This window comes from Anarrhichthys ocellatus, unplaced genomic scaffold (assembly GCF_004355925.1).
Source record: "Anarrhichthys ocellatus isolate YVR2014 unplaced genomic scaffold, GSC_Weel_1.0 scaffold56, whole genome shotgun sequence".
NCBI classification, from domain to species: Eukaryota; Metazoa; Chordata; class Actinopteri; order Perciformes; family Anarhichadidae; genus Anarrhichthys; species Anarrhichthys ocellatus.
In genome coordinates this window covers 1387141-1407425 of record NW_022280086.1, presented here as the reverse complement: position 1 = coordinate 1407425, position 20285 = coordinate 1387141, and the positions used below count along the sequence as shown (strand labels likewise).

The 20285-nt window shown below is 40.7% G+C and overlaps 3 protein-coding genes across 3 annotated transcripts in view; all 3 read left to right on the top strand.

Annotated features, from left to right (window-relative positions):
• The window catches only part of gspt1l (G1 to S phase transition 1, like), an 18456-nt gene extending 15815 nt beyond the window's left edge, over nt 1-2641 (top strand). Inside the window, exon 14 of the mRNA XM_031871169.1 lies at nt 798-2641. Coding sequence (XP_031727029.1) covers nt 798-850 — 53 coding nt within the window. The 3' untranslated portion in view covers nt 851-2641. The remainder of the gene's footprint in view (nt 1-797) is intronic.
• LOC116396510 (uncharacterized) lies at nt 888-4238 on the top strand. The gene is given in 4 exon segments (XM_031871147.1): nt 888-997; nt 2480-2541; nt 3782-4122; nt 4125-4238. Coding segments are annotated over 4 exon segments (627 nt in total).
• A 4404-nt stretch (nt 4239-8642) lies between these two features.
• LOC116396493 (transmembrane protein 238) lies at nt 8643-11491 on the top strand. Its single transcript, XM_031871125.1, has 2 exons — nt 8643-9285; nt 10258-11491. The coding sequence occupies exon 1, from the start codon at nt 8748-8750 to the stop codon at nt 9270-9272; it is 525 nt and encodes a 174-aa protein (XP_031726985.1). The 5' UTR covers nt 8643-8747; the 3' UTR covers nt 9273-9285; nt 10258-11491.
• The last annotated feature ends 8794 nt before the right edge of the window (nt 11492-20285 follow it).

Sequence of the window (20285 nt, the reverse complement as noted above, 5' to 3'; positions counted from 1 at the left end):
AAAAATAAGAAATCAGGAAGGGGGCAAACACTTTTTCACACAACTGTGTATATATGTATGTGTGTATATAATTATTTTTATACATTTTTTGGAGGGGGTGTTATGTTTGCATTCATTAATATTGAGACTAATCTGACTCCATAGAAGCAACTCCCTACAGAAATGAACCCAATATAGAATAGCACAGTATTGATCATGAGGGCCAGACGAGACAGAATAGATTAATTCCATTGGATTTGTTTTGTTCACAGGATGCTCAATAATCATAATGTAAATATTCTGTGGATACAAATCTTGTCAAAGACAACTGCTGGCTCTATAACACAGAGAGGGAGTAGGCTCTGTGAACATTGGAATGACTTACAATACAATAAGTGATCACACTTATTGTATTGTAAGTCATTCCATCACAGTGAGCAGCTCCACCCATAAATAATAACTAGTAAAGGGAAAACTATTACATTTGTTGTTGGTTAAAGTTAAGCCATGTAGTTATCATAGCAGTTCTCTCCCATCAGAAACAGTATTATATTCTGAAGGGAATATACTGTGATGTACGGTATACCATTACCACTCTAAATGTTCGGCTCTCCGCTTGGTTGTGAACACTAATGAGGCTCAGAGCTGGAGTGTGTCAACAGAGAGGATTCAGAGATCTTTGAGTCTTTAATTACTCTGAAATGTTGAAAGGTGAACCTGATGAGCGATTCATAAGGATTTGATAACTAGATTTAAGTTCCGTTGAGCATCAGTGAGTGAGGCAGAGACAAATGTGAGGCTTGTTTTCTGTGTCTCAGGTAAGACCATCGCCATCGGTAAGGTGCTGAAGCTGGTAGCTGAGCGGGACTGAAGAGGACGGATCTGCCTGAGAGTCCGAGTGAGAAGGAATGGGCGGAGCTCGGTCGCAACCCGACCACACAGTTGTCAGCAGCGACGGCACCTCCCTGTCACGCCCCCTCTTCTGTGCCGAAGGCCAGCTTCGGAAAAAAAAGAACCTGTTTTTAAGCAAATGACACACCAAGATGAAGTCCACACGAGTCAGCTTTCTCATATTGAGAGCTCAGCTATGCCATTCCTGGGTTAGCCCACCTCCCTACATGAGGGGTGTTCTTCCACTTTTTTTTCTTGCTTTCATAAATGACAATGACAAATGGCAGAAGTTATATCTGTAAACAGATGTGGACCAGGATTCTGCTTGGAATATAAAGGATGATTTTCAGACATAAATTGCAAAAGAAATGGTTTGAAAGAACTTAACCAGTTGAAACCAAAATGTTTATCTTGGGTGTACATGTCTCCCTTTGACCCAGTTTTTGGTTTCTCGTGGCGTTCTGGCAGTGTGCTTGAGCGTGTTCAAATGTTATTAAAGCAAACAACTATGACAATAAAATTATAAATTGGGAAAACAAAGTGTGTTAATTTTCAGAGCACAGTCCAGTGGCTGCTTTCATATCTCCTTTGTTAAAGTTGTGGTTTCACAAAGCACCAATTTCAATGTTGTCAGGCCGTATGTTGGTGAACAATGGTATTCTTAAAATACTCTTTTGAAAATAAGGAATTTTATTTTGGAAGTTGCTTTTCAAACAGTTATTAACAGTATTTTCACAACCTTTCATGCAACAGTACGTTGGTCTGTTCTGTGAGCCGGATCATTTAGAAGCAGAGAGCACCGGCACCTTTGTTTTCTCCTGTACCATCGTGGTAACCACACTTGTACAGAGAATACTCAAAGATCCAGTACTCCAATACTCAAAGAGTGTGCAGCTACGTGAGTGCACTGAGCAGGTAAACCAACCTATTGGATTTGAAATGAAGGTGAATGCAGCTGTTTATTATATTAATCGCAATGTTTTTTTGTATTTTACCAAAGATTTCATTAGATTTTGTTAAAATGGAGAAGTGGTTAAATTAAGAGTCCGTCCCAATTTTTAGAAATTAGTTTTCAGGAAAATCCCTTTTGTTCTCAAAGCAATGACTCGTATGATTCTTTTGTTTGTTCAGGTGTGAGGAGTTGGGATGTTTTTCATGACTTTAACTATATCCAACTTTATTATCACTTTGTTCTCCATCTGTGTTCTTGAAATTGCTAAAATTACATTTACTCGAGTACTGTACCGTGAAGGAGTATTTACATCATATAATTTATACTTGTATTACAGATGTAAATATTCTACTTCTTACGCCACCCCCTTTATCTGGCTGCTCAGTTTTTAATTACAGTACTTTGAAGGTTAAGATTTAACAAATTCTGCTCATTGGATACAACACACGTTAAAGATTAAAGTATTTTTTACTTTTGTCACGTCAAGTAGGATTTTTAATGCAGGCTTTTTTTATTTTACTTGTGATGAAATATTTCTATATTGTTTTATTGCTACTTTTACATGAAAAGAAAATGATTTTTATTATGAGTACCACTAATCCTTGTGCACCGAGGAGTGGTTAGGTTTACAGTGTGATGCTGTGAGCCTGCATGGAGGGGAGGGGGGGTCAGTCAGTCTGTCAGCGCCGGTCCAGCAGGGAGACACAGATGGGCTTTAGGTAAGATGCAGACGGTTATTCAACATTTTGTCATTGTATACTTGTATGTTTATTTGATGTGGCTGATGACATGATGCTGGATTAAATGCCTCTGACCGTTCACATGAATCCTCACTATGGATCACTATGGATTTATTCTGTCAGACTGAGGAGATGCCGTCGTCGTTCATGCTGAATCTGCTTTTGTGCTAGATGATGGTTTCTGTACTGAAGTTCAGGCTTCTTGCATGTTTTCTATTTAGTTTTGCAACAGGTTTCCTGAAAAGTCTCATCTCATCACAACTAGAATAGAAAACTATTTTTAAAAAAATGTCAGTGCTTCTTATAAAATATCTATTCTATATTTCTATTGACTACAAATCCCATGAAACCAACAATGCATGTGTCCTACTAACACGTAATGTGTTTGTATCCAGAGTGTGGTACAGACGACCTCATTCTGTTGTCCTAGAGCTCCACAGATCTATTTATCAGCAGACATTTGGACCGTCGTAGTGGAAGAAGCAGGTTCCAATAACATTCTATTCTGCAAGTCATGACAACGTGAACATGCATGAAGAACACCGGTACCCTGAAACTGAGGCAGCTAAATGGAATTCAGCCAATATTCAGTCCATTATTACAGCTGAGGACAGTGAGTGTGTGCAGTGATTGGAGCTGGTGAGGAAGAGTTCATCCACATCTACATCGTCCACCAGCTGTTGGCTCGCTCATTGTTTCTGCTGTCCTTCAACATGGAAACACGTTTTTATGTGGAAACTGGTCATTAAGACCCTCTGTGCTTTGAGCTAAATGCTAATGTATATTTAACAGCTGTTTACCAAGATCATCTTATTTTCATGTGTTGGCATACTAACATTAGATAGTTAGTAGTGAACAGAGTCCAGCTCATGGGAACGTCAGTAGTTCTTGGGTGTTTGGTCATAAACCAAAGTATCGGACACATTAAAACGTTGATCTGATAAAGTTTTTACAATTCATCCTAAGGGGAACATTTATCCAAATGTTTGGATATTTCAGCATGAAACAAAGTGGTGGACTGACTGAGCAACTACATAAAGTGTAAAGATTGGCATCTTCAGTAGGAAGCGATGGGTTTAGGACTGAGACACAAACAGGGTGGGGACAGTATTGGTGTGGTCTTTTCATGGGATTTGTGAACAATAATCCAAATGTAGAATAATGCCAGAATGCATTCTGTACCTATCAGACTGAGTGATCTGTGGTGTTGTGCATCTAGTCTCTGCAGTGTCCCCCAGTGTGACCATGCTCTCCACATCAGTCCCTATATCAACCATGGATGGGGAGGACACTGAAGCCTCCACACCTCTCAACCCTCTCCTGGACAGGAAGTCACCTGGCTGTCAGGGCGGTCTGGTTCCATCCTGCTGGCTCCTCTACTTTAAGCCCATCGTGGCCATCAGTGTTGGTGCGCTGCTGTTTGTACCGGGAACAACCTTGGCCCTGCTCTCCTTCACCCAGGTGGGCAATGTCCCCTACCTGCTGGGGCCGCTATTCCTCTTTGTGGGTCTGATGTTCCTGGTCACCGGCCTGGTCTGGGTCCCTGTGCTCAAACAGAGCCTGGAGCAACAGCCACTCACTGAGGTCAACCATGGCAAGGGGGACCAGGTGGAGCACAAGCTCCACTGATGGGGAACCCTGAACCAGTAACCATCTGCTCTGAAAGCACAAAGTGATGTGAACTACAGTGTGAGGTCACACTCTGTGGGAGTGTAGGATCTGGTGGTTTTGGAGCTTGACCCATAGCAGGGACTAACAGTCAGGATGTCTTGGCCTCAGTGAGCATTCTTAACTTGGATTTGTCTGGATTACCATCAGTCTGACATCGAGATCCCGACAAGCCGTTTTCTGTTTGTTAAGCTAATCAGTCTGGGTACGTAGGATTTTAGAAATACTGAGGTCATGAAGAATAAAAACATATTTTACAAAATGGATTTTTCTTTTTTCTTTATTTAGCTGACTCTTCTGTTAGATTGTTAGAACATATTATCTCCCTGTCCTGTGAACACCTTGTGTCCTATAGACCTCTGTGTTTTAAAATGCTTCATTTAGCCTAACGATGAACAACCAATACTTAATCCTGACGTTTATCTGAAAAGGGTTTTCTCTTGAGCATCAACTCTGCACAGTGCCGGGAATAACATTCTGGTGAGGAAATAATGAACATATTAGACTAAAAATAAGTAGAAATAGAATAAGCCTTCAAAGTATTTGTTTGTTGCAGTTGACCTGGAAGCTGCAGCGGCGTTTGGTAGACCAGCCAGTTGGCTACAAACATGTTAGACTTTAACATCATTGCATCTTAACAAGTTAGTGACTGGTGTCTCAAAGCAGTTCTCGTTTCCTGTGGTTTATAGTGAGACCAGAGTGACAAGACTTTTCTTTTGTTGTACTTGTGATATCACAGCCCTGTGTTACTGGCCTCCTCTCCACTCTTTAAACTGGAATAAACAGTTGCGAACACTTCAGACTACTACTGATACTCTTATCTTTATTATTCCATTTGACAATAGAACATGTGAAACTTTATCTTTGTTATTAAGAGGTTTAGTAGACCAGTAAGAAATGGTATTAAATTCTTACATACCAAAGGCAGAGCCGTCAGTGGTGGACCATCAGAGCCAGACTTCCATGCTGTAGACAAGGGCTTTTTCGGCTTGCGAGCTACTTTTAAAATGACCAAGTCAAAATGATCTACCTACTTTAAAAATGCTGAATATATATATATATATATATATATATATATATATATATATATATATATTCAGACTTCAAATGATCAAGCAGACTTCAAATGATCATCAGTCATGGTGGAACGGTGTTTGGACTTAATGTTCTTCATGTGGGAAAAGGCTGACTCACATAAATGAGTAGAGCCGAATAATGCAGTCAAGAAGGTATCACATGTCCTCATGTTTGGGTACTTTTCCTCTGTGAGAAAACTGTCCATGAGCCTGGACTTCAGCTGAATGTCAGCTTGCAGTGTCAGAATCTCATCCTCCACTCCAGACGAGTTCAGGAGAAACAGCGTTGCAATTTTTGATGCGAGTGAATCAACCTCAATATCTTCCCGAAATGTGCAGCACATAAATGTAGCAACTGGCTCGAGTAAAGCAAAGTCTCGAAAGCGTTTGTCAAACTCTGACAGACACTTGTCAATCTGCTCTGTGTAGCGCGCACTGTGCGCGCCTTCCGTTGCGTCTCCAGCTCTGACGCGAGGTTTTGGAAGTTTCCCAAATCATGGCGCTGCAGCTTTAGCTTCTTTAGTAGAAATAAATTGGAAGGCTAACTAATTAGCTCGCCGGAGTTTTGGGGTAGCTCGCGCGGTTGACCGCGCAGAAAATCAAAGTGGCAAATGCCATGAGGACATCTAATTTCTTTTGAATGGCATGCGATCTACCCGCACTACCTCCGCGATGTATTGGGCACCCCTGCTGTAGACGGTCATACGAGGGGGGTGCAGCCTGAGCAGGTGTAAGAGGTCATGTAAACCCTGGCGTGGAACCATCGGTCACCACTGCGGAGATCAAACAGAAACGTTCACGCTTTTACCGTTAACACTGGGCATGTACAGACATGTATACCTTGCATGATGAATGAAACATGTTTGACAGACTGGCTAGCTCAATGTTTGTTGTGTCAGATCAGCATGAGAAGTGATCTCTCTATGTGTTGTTCAGCTAGATCCATCTTATGGTAAATAGTAAGTGGACTGTACTTGTTTCTCTCTTTTCTAGTCTTCTGACCACTCAAAGCTCTTTAACACTGCATGACATCATTCACCCATTCATCCACTGATGACAGGGCTACCATGCAAGGTACCACCTGCCCATCAGGACCATAACATTCATACACTGCAGGAACAGCCTGCGGGAGTAATTTGGGGTTAAGTGTCCCAAGGACACATGGACGAGCGGAGCCGGGGATCGAACCGCCGATCCTCTGATAGAAGGACGACCCGCCCCCCCACTGAGCCACAGTCTCCCCCATTATTCACACTTGATGCAGTTTTTATGGACATTTTTCAACTCTGACTGAAGATGACGTCCTCATTCTTAATACTGCTAACAAAGCTCTGATTGGCCAACTGTCTCTCCAACCAGAGACACAGCTGTCCATGAGCACAGCAGAGCTGACTGAACACAGGTCAGCTTTAACCAGTGGATGATCCACTGGTTAAAGCTGTGGATCAGAGGTCTGGAACCAGGCCTTTCAGAGTCCCCAAACTAACCAGAGAAGCCCTATAGGTATAGTGTAACTGCTTCTAACCAAAGGGACTGAAACAGGCAGTAAAGACTTTTTTAAAGGAGCCTTTAATAACCTTTAATATATTAAACACTATTACTGCTGTCCCTGTGGGACAAAGTGTGAATGAAGACCAAATGAAGACCTCTACATATGAAGACCATGCAGGTCTTAAAGTGATTTCATGTTGTAGGCCAGCTGGGAGGTACTGCCAAATGGTTAGATTAAAATATATAAAATGTCTTTAGTAATGTACAAAGTTATGTTTATATCTAAATGTTCTCAAGAATTATAAAGATACTAATTCAAACAAAGCAAAATGTCAGCAGTTCCATTTGAATATCACAACTCCAATCATAACATTAGAGACAAACGTGTCTCTGCTAACGTTCTCTCCGATGAATGGACCCTGAATACATTAAATATGGATTCATAATGACAGGCAGGTGCGGTGAGGGTCAACAGAATATTTATTTTGGTCATTACATAACACATGTTTACAGATTATATTTTCTCATGTTTTTTTTTGTTTTTATTAATTATTTGGGACGGTGGTCCTTGGATATTTTTAACAATCACAAGTGGACCTTAAGTTATAAAAGGTTGAGAACCCTGTTTGTAGATCTCATATCTCCTGTGTTCATTTTCTCTATTTCATTTGACGAATATGTCACACAGGCCGTCCCACGCGGGTCATTTTCTGCTGACCATCTGTCTCATTGTATCCTGGTTGGCTGTTGCTCTACTTTATTTATTTATTTGTCATCTTCTCCATAAGCCGCTGTGGCTGCTGGTGGGCTGTGTAAATCCTTTAGAACCGGATTACTGAGGCAGAGCAATGCCACTGGACATATCCATCTCTGATTGTTCTCAGATCAACATGGCCGCTGGTGCAGACCACCCAAACTACCCCCCCCCCCCCCCCCCCCCCACACACACACACACACACACATAAACACACACAGTCCTCAGTTTGGGGCTGTGGCTCCAGGCCAAAGACCGGCGGATGAACACAGACCATCTGTCTGTGTGCAGAATGGAAATACAACAGAAAATACTCAACAAATACCACAACAATACACGGATGCCAACATGTCTACAAGTGTGTAAATGTGGCCTGTTTTTCAGTTTTTTGACGTTGATTCAACAGTGGAGAGCAGCTTAGGTCTTCAACCACTGACGCTCGATACCAACCCCCATTAATGCTTATACGGAGCTGATGGACACAATAACTCTCTGTTCCATGATACAATATTATTTATATTTGATTCAACTGTATTAATGTAGCACAGAGTATCAGAGTACATCCTGGTTTGTAAAAAAAAGATCATTTGAGGACAGCTAGATAGCAACACTAAGGTCAGTAACTACAAATATGAGTAATATGTGCAGCTGTCTAATTGCTTATATCATTTTAGAAATAATCTATACAGCACATCAAATTTAAATGAACACATTTGCAAAGAGAGATCAATTACTATTGTGAAGAAATATAAATGTCACGATGATAACCATGTATTATTTTTGAACCTATGTCTTTATTTGATAGTGACAGCTGAGATAACAGACAGACAGGAAATGAGGGAGAGAGACATAGGGACGACATGTACGGTCCCCTGTCCTGGGGACAGTTCTGTGTGTCCTGAACGGTCAGAGGAGAAGGAGACCAGGCCTGAACAAGCACACATTCTCGGCTACACTCACCTGTTCAAATTGCTGCTGAATCACAAACCCTCACCGGCCAGGTAGGGGTTGAGCCCCTCCCCCCTCGGCACCACGCCCCTCCTCTGTGAGTGTGCGGCACACTACCTGTCCTGAGCGAGGCTGAGCGCCTCACTTGACTCACCTTACAGCGCTCGGAAACTCAATGCCAGGGCACAAAGGCTCCGGGAGAAAAGCGCTAACTGTCGGAGCGTCCCGTCAGCCTACTGTGTGCTGACATGGAGCCGGTCTACCGGGGTCTGGGTCGCTGTGTGTGCTGTTTCTGGCTCGCGGTAGCCTTTGACATCGTGGGACTGCTCGTGCTTCTCATCGGGGTGTTCGTGAACGTGTTCTTCTATGACCTGCTCATCTACGCGGGAGCCATCGTGATCTTCCTCAGCCTCATCTGGTGGGTGTTCTGGTACTCAGGGAACATTGAGGTTCCCCCGGCGGAGCTTGAGGATGATGTCGGGTTACTGAAGAAGGACAAGGGCGCTTTGAGCGGCATCGGCGGCGCAGTGAGGCGCCTCTCCAGCCGCGTGTCCAGCGGCATCAGGACCTCGCTCCGGAGGAACGGAGCGCCGTCTGGCACCCGCGCGGACCGCAAGCAGAGGTCAGCCGGGGCGCCAACGCTGGTGGAGCAGGTGGCCGTTGCCATGGCAACGATGACCCCACAGGAGGATACCCCGCATAGTACTGTCTCATCAGTGGCAAGCTGTGACGTAGAAATGCCGCACACAACAACAGAGACCTCACCTACATAGTGTAGGCCGACAGGTGAGGCCTTCACACAAAACCACCTGTAACGTATATGTAGTTACATGTGTGTGTGTGTGTGTGTGTGTGTACACACATTATTACAGAACTCTATTATATTGTATTCCTATATTTTACTGCAGCACTATTTTATGTCTTAAATTCCAATTAGACTTTGGAAATAGAGAACACTAAGAATGACCTGCGTCACTGTAACTCTAACTGTTTATGATAATAAAGAACTAGAAACTTACAAAAATGTACCACTAAAATGGTGATTTTTGGAAGCGGTCAGATAACAACAAAGAATTCTCATTTTTAGATATATTTATACGTTTGGTCACTCAACTTCCAAGGTCAGCACATGTAACAACAGCCAGGATTTAAGAAGTACTGAGGTCAAATTCTCCAACAAAGAAAACTTTACTTGCCACAAAAATGCACATTTTCTATTATCATTGTTTAACCTTTTGTTTCGTTTTTATGTATTTTAACTGTGCAATTATATTTTCTGTAAATCTTCAGGTCATTCAAACCCAAATTCCCAGTAACATTACAATGTCCTCACTCCCTTCTAAAACTTCACTTTGACCATTTTTTATATATAATAAATATTTTTACATTGGCACCTCATGGCACAATATTATAGAAATAAAGCTAAATTTGATCCAACAAAAGCTTTTATTGTTGTTATTACTTGTATATCAATGCAAGTGAATGTTCAGATGTATTTGTGTTTTTGATGTTACCTATAAAAAATATCTAGTTTTCATTTTCTTTCTTTGATGCAGTTTAAATGCAGAACTGAAAGGACGACTTGTGTTGCGGCAGATAAGAATCTTATCACTGGATAAATGATTAACCAGTTCAGTGCTCACTAAGACAAGCCTTTAGTTTCAACAATAGCTGGCTGTCTGATCCCAACACAGCTCATGTCCACTGTGTCTGTGCACACACACTAATGATGACGTGTCCTCTGTTCTCTACCCACAGACAAGAGAGCCTGCCCTACCGTCTTCAGCTGCCTCCACTTCATGCTCAACTCTTCTACTGTTGGTGTGTTCAATGAGAAATTATTAATAATAGACGATGCATGGTGTTCAGACCTAAATGAAGAAATCACTAGAAGAGTGGCAGGACATATGTCTACAGAGTCAACTCCAAACAATAAACTCAAGGTTCAAGCTTCTCCAGTATAAATGGGTGATGAGAACATGCATTACTCCAGAGTTACTGCATCGCATGTACCCCAATACACCGGATGCTTGTGTTAAATGTGGTATACATAAAGGTAGCTTACCCTCATTCAGGATTTCTGGAAAGAGATTATTACAATTGTATCTATTTGTATCAACGAACAACTACCATTATGTCCAAAACTCTGTCTCTTTGGGTGTTTCCCAGTAAACTGTACACTTAACAGTAGCAAAAAGAAGATGGTCATATTTTGTCTTCTTGAAGCTAAACATAAAATTGCAATGGCTTGGAAATCTGTTCACAGGCCGAGCAAACCAAATTGGATAGAGGGACTGATACAGTGCCTTGCCCTAGAGAAACTTACATATGCAGTTAAAGGGAAATATAACATCTTTGCAAAGATTTGGGGCTCATTTATGGAGTTTCTGGAGGGGGAAGATTTTGTTGTAACCCTATGTTTCCTTTTTTTTGTGTTTCCCTTCCCCGTTTCTCTCTTCTCTCACTGGTCACATTAGGGAATGTGGGAGCATTCTATTTGTGGGGTATAATATGTATCTATCTCTGCATGTACATATCTGTCACCCTCTACTGTTATTTTTATTTTTGTTTCTGCTGAGAAACAGTCAGTAACGCCCAACAACACATGCCATTGATATCTTTATTTGAAATATCTCCAAGTGCCTTTGTGTACCTTTTGATGCGCCTTGTTCTGTCCTGTGTTTGTGTATTGTGGAAAAGACAATTAAAAACATTTGTCAAAAAAAAAATAGACGATGATATTTAGATAATGTGTTGCTGAGTACAGCTTTATTTCAATGTTTTTTTCTAATAAATGTTATGTTTTTATCAGTATAGCAGCATCCATTCAGTCTGTGAGATCAAAAGACATCAGAGATATTTTCACTTCATATTTGTGACTTAATGTATCTGTATGTATGTGATGACTGCTTTGTGTGACGAAACTGTCTTGTTATGATTTTGTGTATATATCTAATGTGTTCCTATAAAGAGCTAACAATGCACCACTGTATCATGAGTTAAACCATCCTATCTCTGGTGCAGTACTCCGTGAGTGCCACATCACTACATAAGTGTCATTATCCAGCAATATCTTACATCAGTGGGATTTGATTCCTCCAGTGGAAAGACAACATCTGGATTCACTCAGAGTGTGAATTATACAATAACAATCGACATGTAACCTTTAGAACGTATGCTACTAGTTATGGAGTCCCATCTCTCTCCTTCCTGAACAAAACATATACTTATTTAACAAATAATTCAGTTTTTACACAAATCCGTCTGTTGACACATCAACAGGAGTCTGTGGCTCACCCAAAGGACTCCCGTAGTTGTGCCAATGGTGTATGAATGGTTATGAATGTTAGCTAGATCTGATGGACAGGTGGTGCCTTACATGGTAGCCATCAGTTATGAATGGATGTGAATGGGTGAATGATGACATGTAGTGTTAAAGAGCTTTGAGTGGTCGGAAGACTAGAAAAGAGAGAAACAAGTCCAGTCCATTTAGCATTTACATCAGTGAAGTGAATTCATACAGTTTTTCTACAGCAGACAGTGAGAGAGCTGGTGAACAGCATCTTAAGGAAGGAGCATGCAACAGCTGAAGAGAGACCTCCCCCAGGAGTTCGACCAAAACAGCTAAAAGGAGAGTGAATGTTACATTCATCAGGTGACACAAACACAACTCCAAATAACAATGTTGTTTGTGTAAATATGTAACGGTTTGCTAGCAAGTTTGCCAAGTCAACTTAAAATGTGATAATATGTTAATGTTGTGTTCACAACTTTTTGTCTCAAGTGATCTAAAATCAGTTATTGAAGGTTTGAGGCATTCGAGCGCTAGGATTGGCCAGGTGTCCATGCTTGCAGAGGTACCGTTCACCTGATTTGTTCATGTCCTATGGCCTGATCAACGAGCTATCCTGAACCTGACTACTCGAGTTCAATGTCTGACCTTCATCGATCATCTCTGCCTCAACCACATACACATGACATGCAGCACAACGGATAGGAAGAGCCTGAAATGAAAATCCATTCATTCAAACTTTCTTAACTTTCATTTGAGTACAGTACGATGCAAAATAGAATCTCTAGGATAAACAAAGACATATCAGTGAGGTAGTGTCATAAAGCAGGAGCTTCTGCTGTGACAACAGCAGTAAATGAGATTGGATCAGGCTCCAGGTCTCTGCTGTGACCCTCACCCTACTAAATGATTTCTATATATGTTTCTGGTTAGGTGGGACGTTCTGATCCTTCTGGCCACTTTAAGTTGTTGCAGCAGCTGACATGTTACGCAGGGAAAGCTGAATATGAATATGTGATGTCATCAATAAATGAAATGGGTGCAGGTGGTTAACTAGCTGTGTATAGCTGGCAGCAGACTTCCTCGTTCCCACCCACTGATAACAGGCCTCAGTGTCTAACCTTTGGAACCTGCTGGTTTTATTATACTGCGGTTTCCTCTTCCTGCAGCTGTGCTGTGCAGTACTGCAATACTATGGTTTCTACAACTACACAGAAAAGAAGGGGGACAAATAAATGTACTGTGACAACTTACTGTGGATCATTAGTTCCAAAGAGGGGGAGAGTATGCAATTCCTTACTTTAGTTAACCCATCAAAATAACATTGTATTACATGTAAACACAATTTAAAAAAGCATAATGCTCCATCAGTGTAACAAAAAGGAACAACAACAGCGGAGCTATAAGGAGCAGAGATGAGTGGTGGTAGTTTCACAGGACGAGGCACACTGAATCCTTTAGGACAGAACTCTGATGCACTACTCCTCCTGACTCAAACCCTATGGTGACCATATATTATCATATTATTATAGGATTATAAATACTGAGGTCATGAGCCACCGTGATACTTGATAGATAAATCAATGATTTCACATCTCACCAGACATTTTATTAAAAAAATAATCAAAGTTGGGTTTGACTGAATTTCTTTCATATTATACAGACTGTTAACTTTGGTGTTTTCTGAATCACTCCAGACATTTCTAAGATATCACTTCATCTTAAATACTGGATGATGCTGAAACTGTAAAAATGAAATATATTTTTTTCCTCTCAAGGTCATCAATAAGTCTCTGTAGATTTGTATGAGACTGTTCTTTAACTTTACTTGTCATTGCACAATGGTTGACACGCTCAGATGGTTTCCACTAGATACAAGAAGATGTTCTTAAAAACATACATTTTAATTATCATATAAAGCTATTCTACTTGTTGCTTGAACGTATCATGCTAAACCCTTTGGCTTTAAGGAAATTGAAAACAATTGTTAAGGGAATTGTTTACATGTACATATTTGATCCTTATGTTCATTCGTTTTATTAAAGATGTTTTATATATGGTACGGTAATACGTGTTCAGTAATGATGGCACTGCTTGTTATGTATTGATTTAGTGGCTAGTTTATAATTGTTACATTTATATTTGTCATTGAGTTGATTGTTAACAGTGTTTTGGGGGGTGGGGGCATTTCTATTTATTTTCAGTTTTATCTTCCATTGTGTGCTTCCTGTTATTCAGAGGGAAACTGGTAAACTGTTCTTTCTTTGTATGGTTTATTTATTTTTTGGCCTAAAAGAAGTCATATTTACCCAACATGTGTGATATGTAGAATATTTATTTCCTCCATTGTCAGAAAACCCAACAAAATACATGTATATATGATATGATATATGATACATATACAGTTGTGTGAAAAAGTGTTTGCCCCCTTCCTGATTTCTTATTTTTTTGCATGTTTGTCACACAAATGTTTCAGATCAAACAAATTTAAATATTAGACAAAGACAACACAAAATGCAGTTTTTAAATGAAGGTTTTTATTATTAAGGGGAAAAAAATCCAAACCTACATGGCCCTGTGTGAAAAAGTGATTGCCCCCCCCCCTGTTAAAACATAAATTAACTGTGGTTTATCACATCTTTGGAAAGCTGAGTTCAATTTCTCTAGACACACCCAGGCCTGATTACTGCCACACCTGTTCTCAATCAAGAAATCACTTAAATAGGACCTGCCTGACAAAGTGAGGTAGACCAAAAGATCCTCAAAAGCTAGACATCATGCTGCGATCCAAAGAAACTCAGGAACAAATGAGAAACAAAGTAATTGAGATCTATCAGTCTGGAAAAGGTTACAAAGCCATTTCTAAAGCTTTGGGACCCCAGCGAACCACAGTGAGAGCCATTATCCACAAATGGCGAAGAACCTTCCCAGGAGTGGCCGGCCGACCAAAATTACCCCAAGAGCGCAGCGACGACTCATCCAAGAGGTCACAAAGGACCCCAGAACAACATCCAAAGAACTGCAGGCCTCACTTGCCTCAATTAAGGTCAGTGTTCATGACTCCACCATAAGAAAGAGACTGGGCAAAAATGGCCTGCATGGCAGGGTTCCAAGACGAAAACCACTGCTGAGCAAAAAGAACATAAAGGCTCGGCTCAGTTTTGCCAGAAAACATCTTGATGATCCCCAAGACTTTTGGGAAAATACTCTGTGGACTGACGAGACAAAAGTTGAGGGCGGTTCATGCTCGAAAGCCCTCCAATGTGGCTGAATTACAACAATTCTGCAAAGATGAGTGGGCCAAAATTCCTCTACAGCGCTGTAAAAGACTCATTGCCAGTTATCGCAAACGCTTGATTGCAGTTGTTGCTGCTAAGGGTGGCCCAACCAGTTATTAGGTTTAGGGGGCAATCACTTTTTCACACAGGGCCATGTAGGTTTGGATTTTTTTCCCCCCTTAATAATAAAAACCTTCATTTAAAAACTGTATTTTGTGTTTACTTGTGTTATCTTTGTCTAATATTTAAATTTGTTTGATGATCTGAAACATTTAAGTGTGACAAACATGCAAAAAAATAAGAAATCAGGAAGGGGGCAAACACTTTTTCACACAACTGTATATGATTCCCTCCTCAGCAGCAGAACAGATTAAAAAATCCAGAATATTATCTATATTATATTTATATTGACAAATATTAAGTTTTGACAACTATATTTTTTATTTTATTTTACCATCTTATGATTGAACAAATCCAGTAGACAATATATTTCAGATACCCACATCAGCTGTTCTGTGTTTGATTGAGCTCAAACTGTGTTAGTCTCACATGTCTGCTGGTTCCTTTTCTGAAGCTGCTGTGTGTAGGGTTTGAAAATCTCACTTTGGTGACTCCTAGTGGTAGACTCAAAATGAACAACAGTGTACTCTGCTACATATTGGCACATACTGTACATAGTGTAGTAACCCCGCTGCCTATCAAAAAAAGACCACCACGGTGGCTGATTGCTTGTTTAGACGCGTGCAATAAATAGCGAGAAGTCCAGTTTCAAAGATAAATGCAACTTATTTCTTACAATTGCAGCATTTTCAACATAAACAGACCACAGCCACTTTCTCTGTTTTACGTACATTTTCTAAACCATAGACTAAAGAAATCAGAACATTTATCTTCATTCATCATCACACGGCCAAAAACGGGTTGCTCCTGTACTCAGCAACACCTGCATCAAGTAACCCTCTTGATTATATTAACCTGTGGCCTAATTGACAGCGACATGAAGGGATGTAGTGTAAGGGATGAAGGGATGAGGGTCGTGGGATGAAGGGATGTAGTGTAAGGGATGAAGGGATGAAGGGATGAGGGTCGTGGGATGAAGGGATGTAGTGTAAGGGATGAAGGGATGAAGGGATGAGGGTCGTGGGATGAAGGGATGTAAGGCAAGGCAAGGCAAGTTTATTCGTATAGCACATTTCAACAACAAGGTAATTCAAAGTGCTTCACATAAAACCATTAAAAGCATCAAAACATAAGGCAAAAGAAAAGGAGATTTAAAAACAATTAAGAACATTCATTGAAACATTAAAAACAGTCATTAAAACACTAAAAAGCAGTGTAAGAAATAAAACACAGTAGTAAAATGCAGAAATGCAGGAAATTAATATCCTTGAATCTGGTTCAATTAAAGGCAGCAGCAAACAGAAAAGTCTTCAATCTTGATATAAAGGAGCTGAGGGTCTCAGCAGACCTGCAGCTTTCTGGGACTTTGTTCCAGATGTGTGGAGCAGAAACACTGAACGCTGCTTCTCCATGTTTAGTTCTGACTCTGGGAACAGAAAGTAGACCAGTCCCAGATGAGCTAAGGGGTCGGGATGGTTCATAAGGTAGCAGCAGATCAGAGATGTATTTTGGCCCTAAACCATTCAGTGCTTTATAAACCAACAGCAGGATTTTAAAGTCAATTCTTTGTTGGACAGGAAGCCAGTGCAAAGACCTCAGAACTGGAGTAATGTGATCCACCCTCCTGGTCTTAGTGAGGACTCGAGCTGCAGTGTTCTGAATCAGCTGCAGCGTTCTGATTGACTTTGTACAGAGACCTGTAAACACACCGTTACAGTAGTCCAGTCTGCTGAAGATAAATGCATGGACAAGTTTTTCCACATCCTGTTGAGACATAAGTCCTCTAATCCTTGATATATTCTTCTTGCTGTCAGTGATTGAAGCTGAGCAGTGATTTTCAATCGTTCGTCCTTGGTACCAAAAACAATTACTTCTGTTTTATCTTTGTTTAATTGAAGAACATTCTGGCACATCTAGTTGTTGATTTGTTCAATGCAGTTACCCAGCCCTTGTATGGGATTATAGTCCCCTGGTGACATAGTTATGTAGATTTGTGTGTCGTCTGCATAATTGTGATAACACACTTTGTTGTTTTCCATAATCTGAGCTAGTGGAAGCATGTTGGGTAAAGGAACAAGGAGAGTAAAGAGGGTCCTGGAATAATGGATGGAGGAGAGCCATGATGGACCGCTGACATCTGGTGGCAGGTGAGTGGAGACTTTTGAGTGGGGGGGCTGTCTCTTCGGAAGCTCTGATGATGTGGAGTGGAATGGATGTATGTGAGGTATGTGGGGGAAGACCAGCGGCCAGAGAACCTTAATGATATGGTCGGGGTTGGTTGAAGATGGTTGCTGAAAGCTGTGGGACCGCGGTCGACATGGTCGGAGGCTGGTGCCAATAGTCTGAATTTGTTGTACGAGGAATGGGAAAGTGATTTCACAATCGAGTTTCGTGACCTGGGATGTGGGAGGCTCAGATGCCGAGCTAGTGCTGAGCTGAAACCAAAGTGAGCCTACGTGTGAACTCTTTTCTGCCTCCTTCATATCAGGTCATCCGGGTGATTCATGACGGCTCAGCGCTCACAAACATGGAAACCTAAACAAAGTGGAGAGCACACAAGCAGACGCGCGGCACGGAAGAGGGAGATAAGAGTGCTGTGATTTATGTGTGAACAATAAATAATGAATCTGCTCGTTTCATTTACATCATTTGATTTTACAGGGCAAACAATGCCAGCAAAATGTAATGTTCAGACGAAGGCTGTGGTATGTGTAAACAATGAAATAATTATTTAACTACAGCAAGTTTTGTCTTTAAGCTTTCGGGTGTTATCTGTAGTAATTATAGTGACCAATTCCAGCAACTAGCCACTCGGCTGGGTGCGGGAGAAGATCATGTTCCTTACTCGCTTCAATAAAGAGATTCCATGCTCTTTCACTTTTGGGTGAGATTCTCCTTTAATTAGAATTTCCGTTTCCACGTGATGATATGATGACTGACTTCTCTTCCTGGTGTCTCTCCGGTGTGACTTGTGAGCGGTAAAAACCGTGTGATCTCCTCGTCACCCATCATCCCTGACTGATGCACCTGTGCCCCATACAATTTACTCAACTTGATGTAGGCTCCCAATATAAACAGACATAATACACAGACATAACTAATGGCTCCTACAGTAATAGTAATGGTCCAACAAGATGTATAATTGCATATTTTGAAGTCAAAACCCTTGAATGACCCCCAAAACCAAATTCACCTGCACAGGGAGAAGCTGGTGCCATCGTGGTCCAACAACTCCTCCTCTACACATCTCTGGATCCTGCTCGTGGACGAAGCAGGAACGTTTGATGTCTCTCCTTTCACTTTGACTTGTACAATATACCTTCTAAACAAAGCCTAATGATACCAGTGACAGACTTCAAAAGTAGATAACATATTGGCCTCTTGCAATTTAATGTTAGAAGTATTCTCTTTCAACACTAAGTCATTGGAAAATGGAACACTAATTGATATTATTTTCACCAATAGGCCAACTAAGTACACATCTACAGTTTTTTGCCCAAGCCTTAGTGACCATAGCACAAAAAGTAAGGAAATTAGTGTTTGGTAGATTATTTCTCTGTTGTAACAATACTTCTTGGCAATAAATTGTATACTGTTGGAAAGCCTGTTTATGTCCCTTTTAAATGGTGCCACATTTGTAAGGAACATGCATTTGTGGGATGAGCAACAGAGCTGAGTATGTGGGTTGCGCCCATGAAAAATTTGCCAAGTCTTCTCTGCCAATGCCAAACAGAGCGGTTTATCAGAGACTACCTCCAGAATGTGGGAGTGGAGAGGATGGAATGGCCTGCCATCAGTCCTGACCTCAACCCCATTGAACACTTGTGGGATCAGCCGTTCGTGCCAGAGTGACCAACACAACCACGTTGGCTGACTTGCGACAAATGCTTTTTGAAGAATGGGATGCAAGAAACAAGAAACATTGTTGAGGATGTTTGGTCATATTTCAAAAACTCATTAATTTCCATTTGGAATAGAGACGCTCCTTCTGCACAGTCCAGCTGTTGATGAGCTCCAGACTGCCTTTGAACAGCTGCAGGCCTCATAGTTTGGTCTAAAGCTGCTTTTTAATGCTCAGAAAACCAAATTCATTATCTTTTCCAGGTTTGGCTATCAGCCCTTAGATAACGCTGGCATCCATGTTTTAGGAAGAGACCTAATTGAAAAAGTATCATCCTACAAGTACCAGGTATCTGGGTGGATGAGTATGGTTATCTTTTAGAGTGCACATTGAGAACCTAGTGAAGAAAAGGTTATTACCCTGATATGTATTTTATGTAGTCCATCAACCTTGAGCAGGAAAATGAGATCCCTCATTTAGAAAATGTCACCACTTCATTTGCAATCTCTGAAGATTCGTTTGAAACATGATCCTGTAGAAATACGGTTGGAGCTTTCCTTTGACTTCACTGATTTTACACAAAGAGGGAATCTGTTTCAAACTACTTTGTAAACAATGTCAAGAAATAAGTGTATTTGAAGATTAAGTATCCATTAGAGTTGTCGTCATTCTATTATTGTTGGTAGATTTCTCCATATTGTTTTATTACAGCATTCATTTTAATATTTAATATTTCATTTATTCATTCAATATGTGCTGTTTGGTTTTATTATGTCTGCAGAACTGTAGTCAAAAGAGTTCAAGGTTAACATTATGTTTTGATTACATCTTTTATATAACATGGTTATATGAATTATACATGATAATAATGCTTAACATGTGTTTATTTTTTATTGTCTCCTTTTACACAAACCCCTGGCATATGGCTATTTTTTCCCCCTGCAAAATATACACACAAAAGCAAAAACCAACACCAAACTGATAAACTATATCTCCCCGTTCCCTGAAGCGAAGACTGGTCACATCAAATTACTTGATGAATTAGCTGTACAGTTAGAAGGAAAAGTGATATGTTGTGGAGATTTTAATGCTCATAGCACATTATGGGGTAATAGCAATGATGACAATGGAACGGTGATAGAAGAATTAATGGAGATAAAAAACTTAGTTTGCTTAAATAATGGAACTGGAACAATATTTAACATCATAACAGGGACAGAGTCGGCAATAGACCTTACTTTAGTATCTGATTCAT

Coding starts and splice junctions, on each gene's coding strand:
- LOC116396493 (XM_031871125.1), top strand. CDS start 8,748: ATGGAGCCGGTCTACCGGGGTCTGGGTCGCTGTGTGTGCTGTTTCTGG.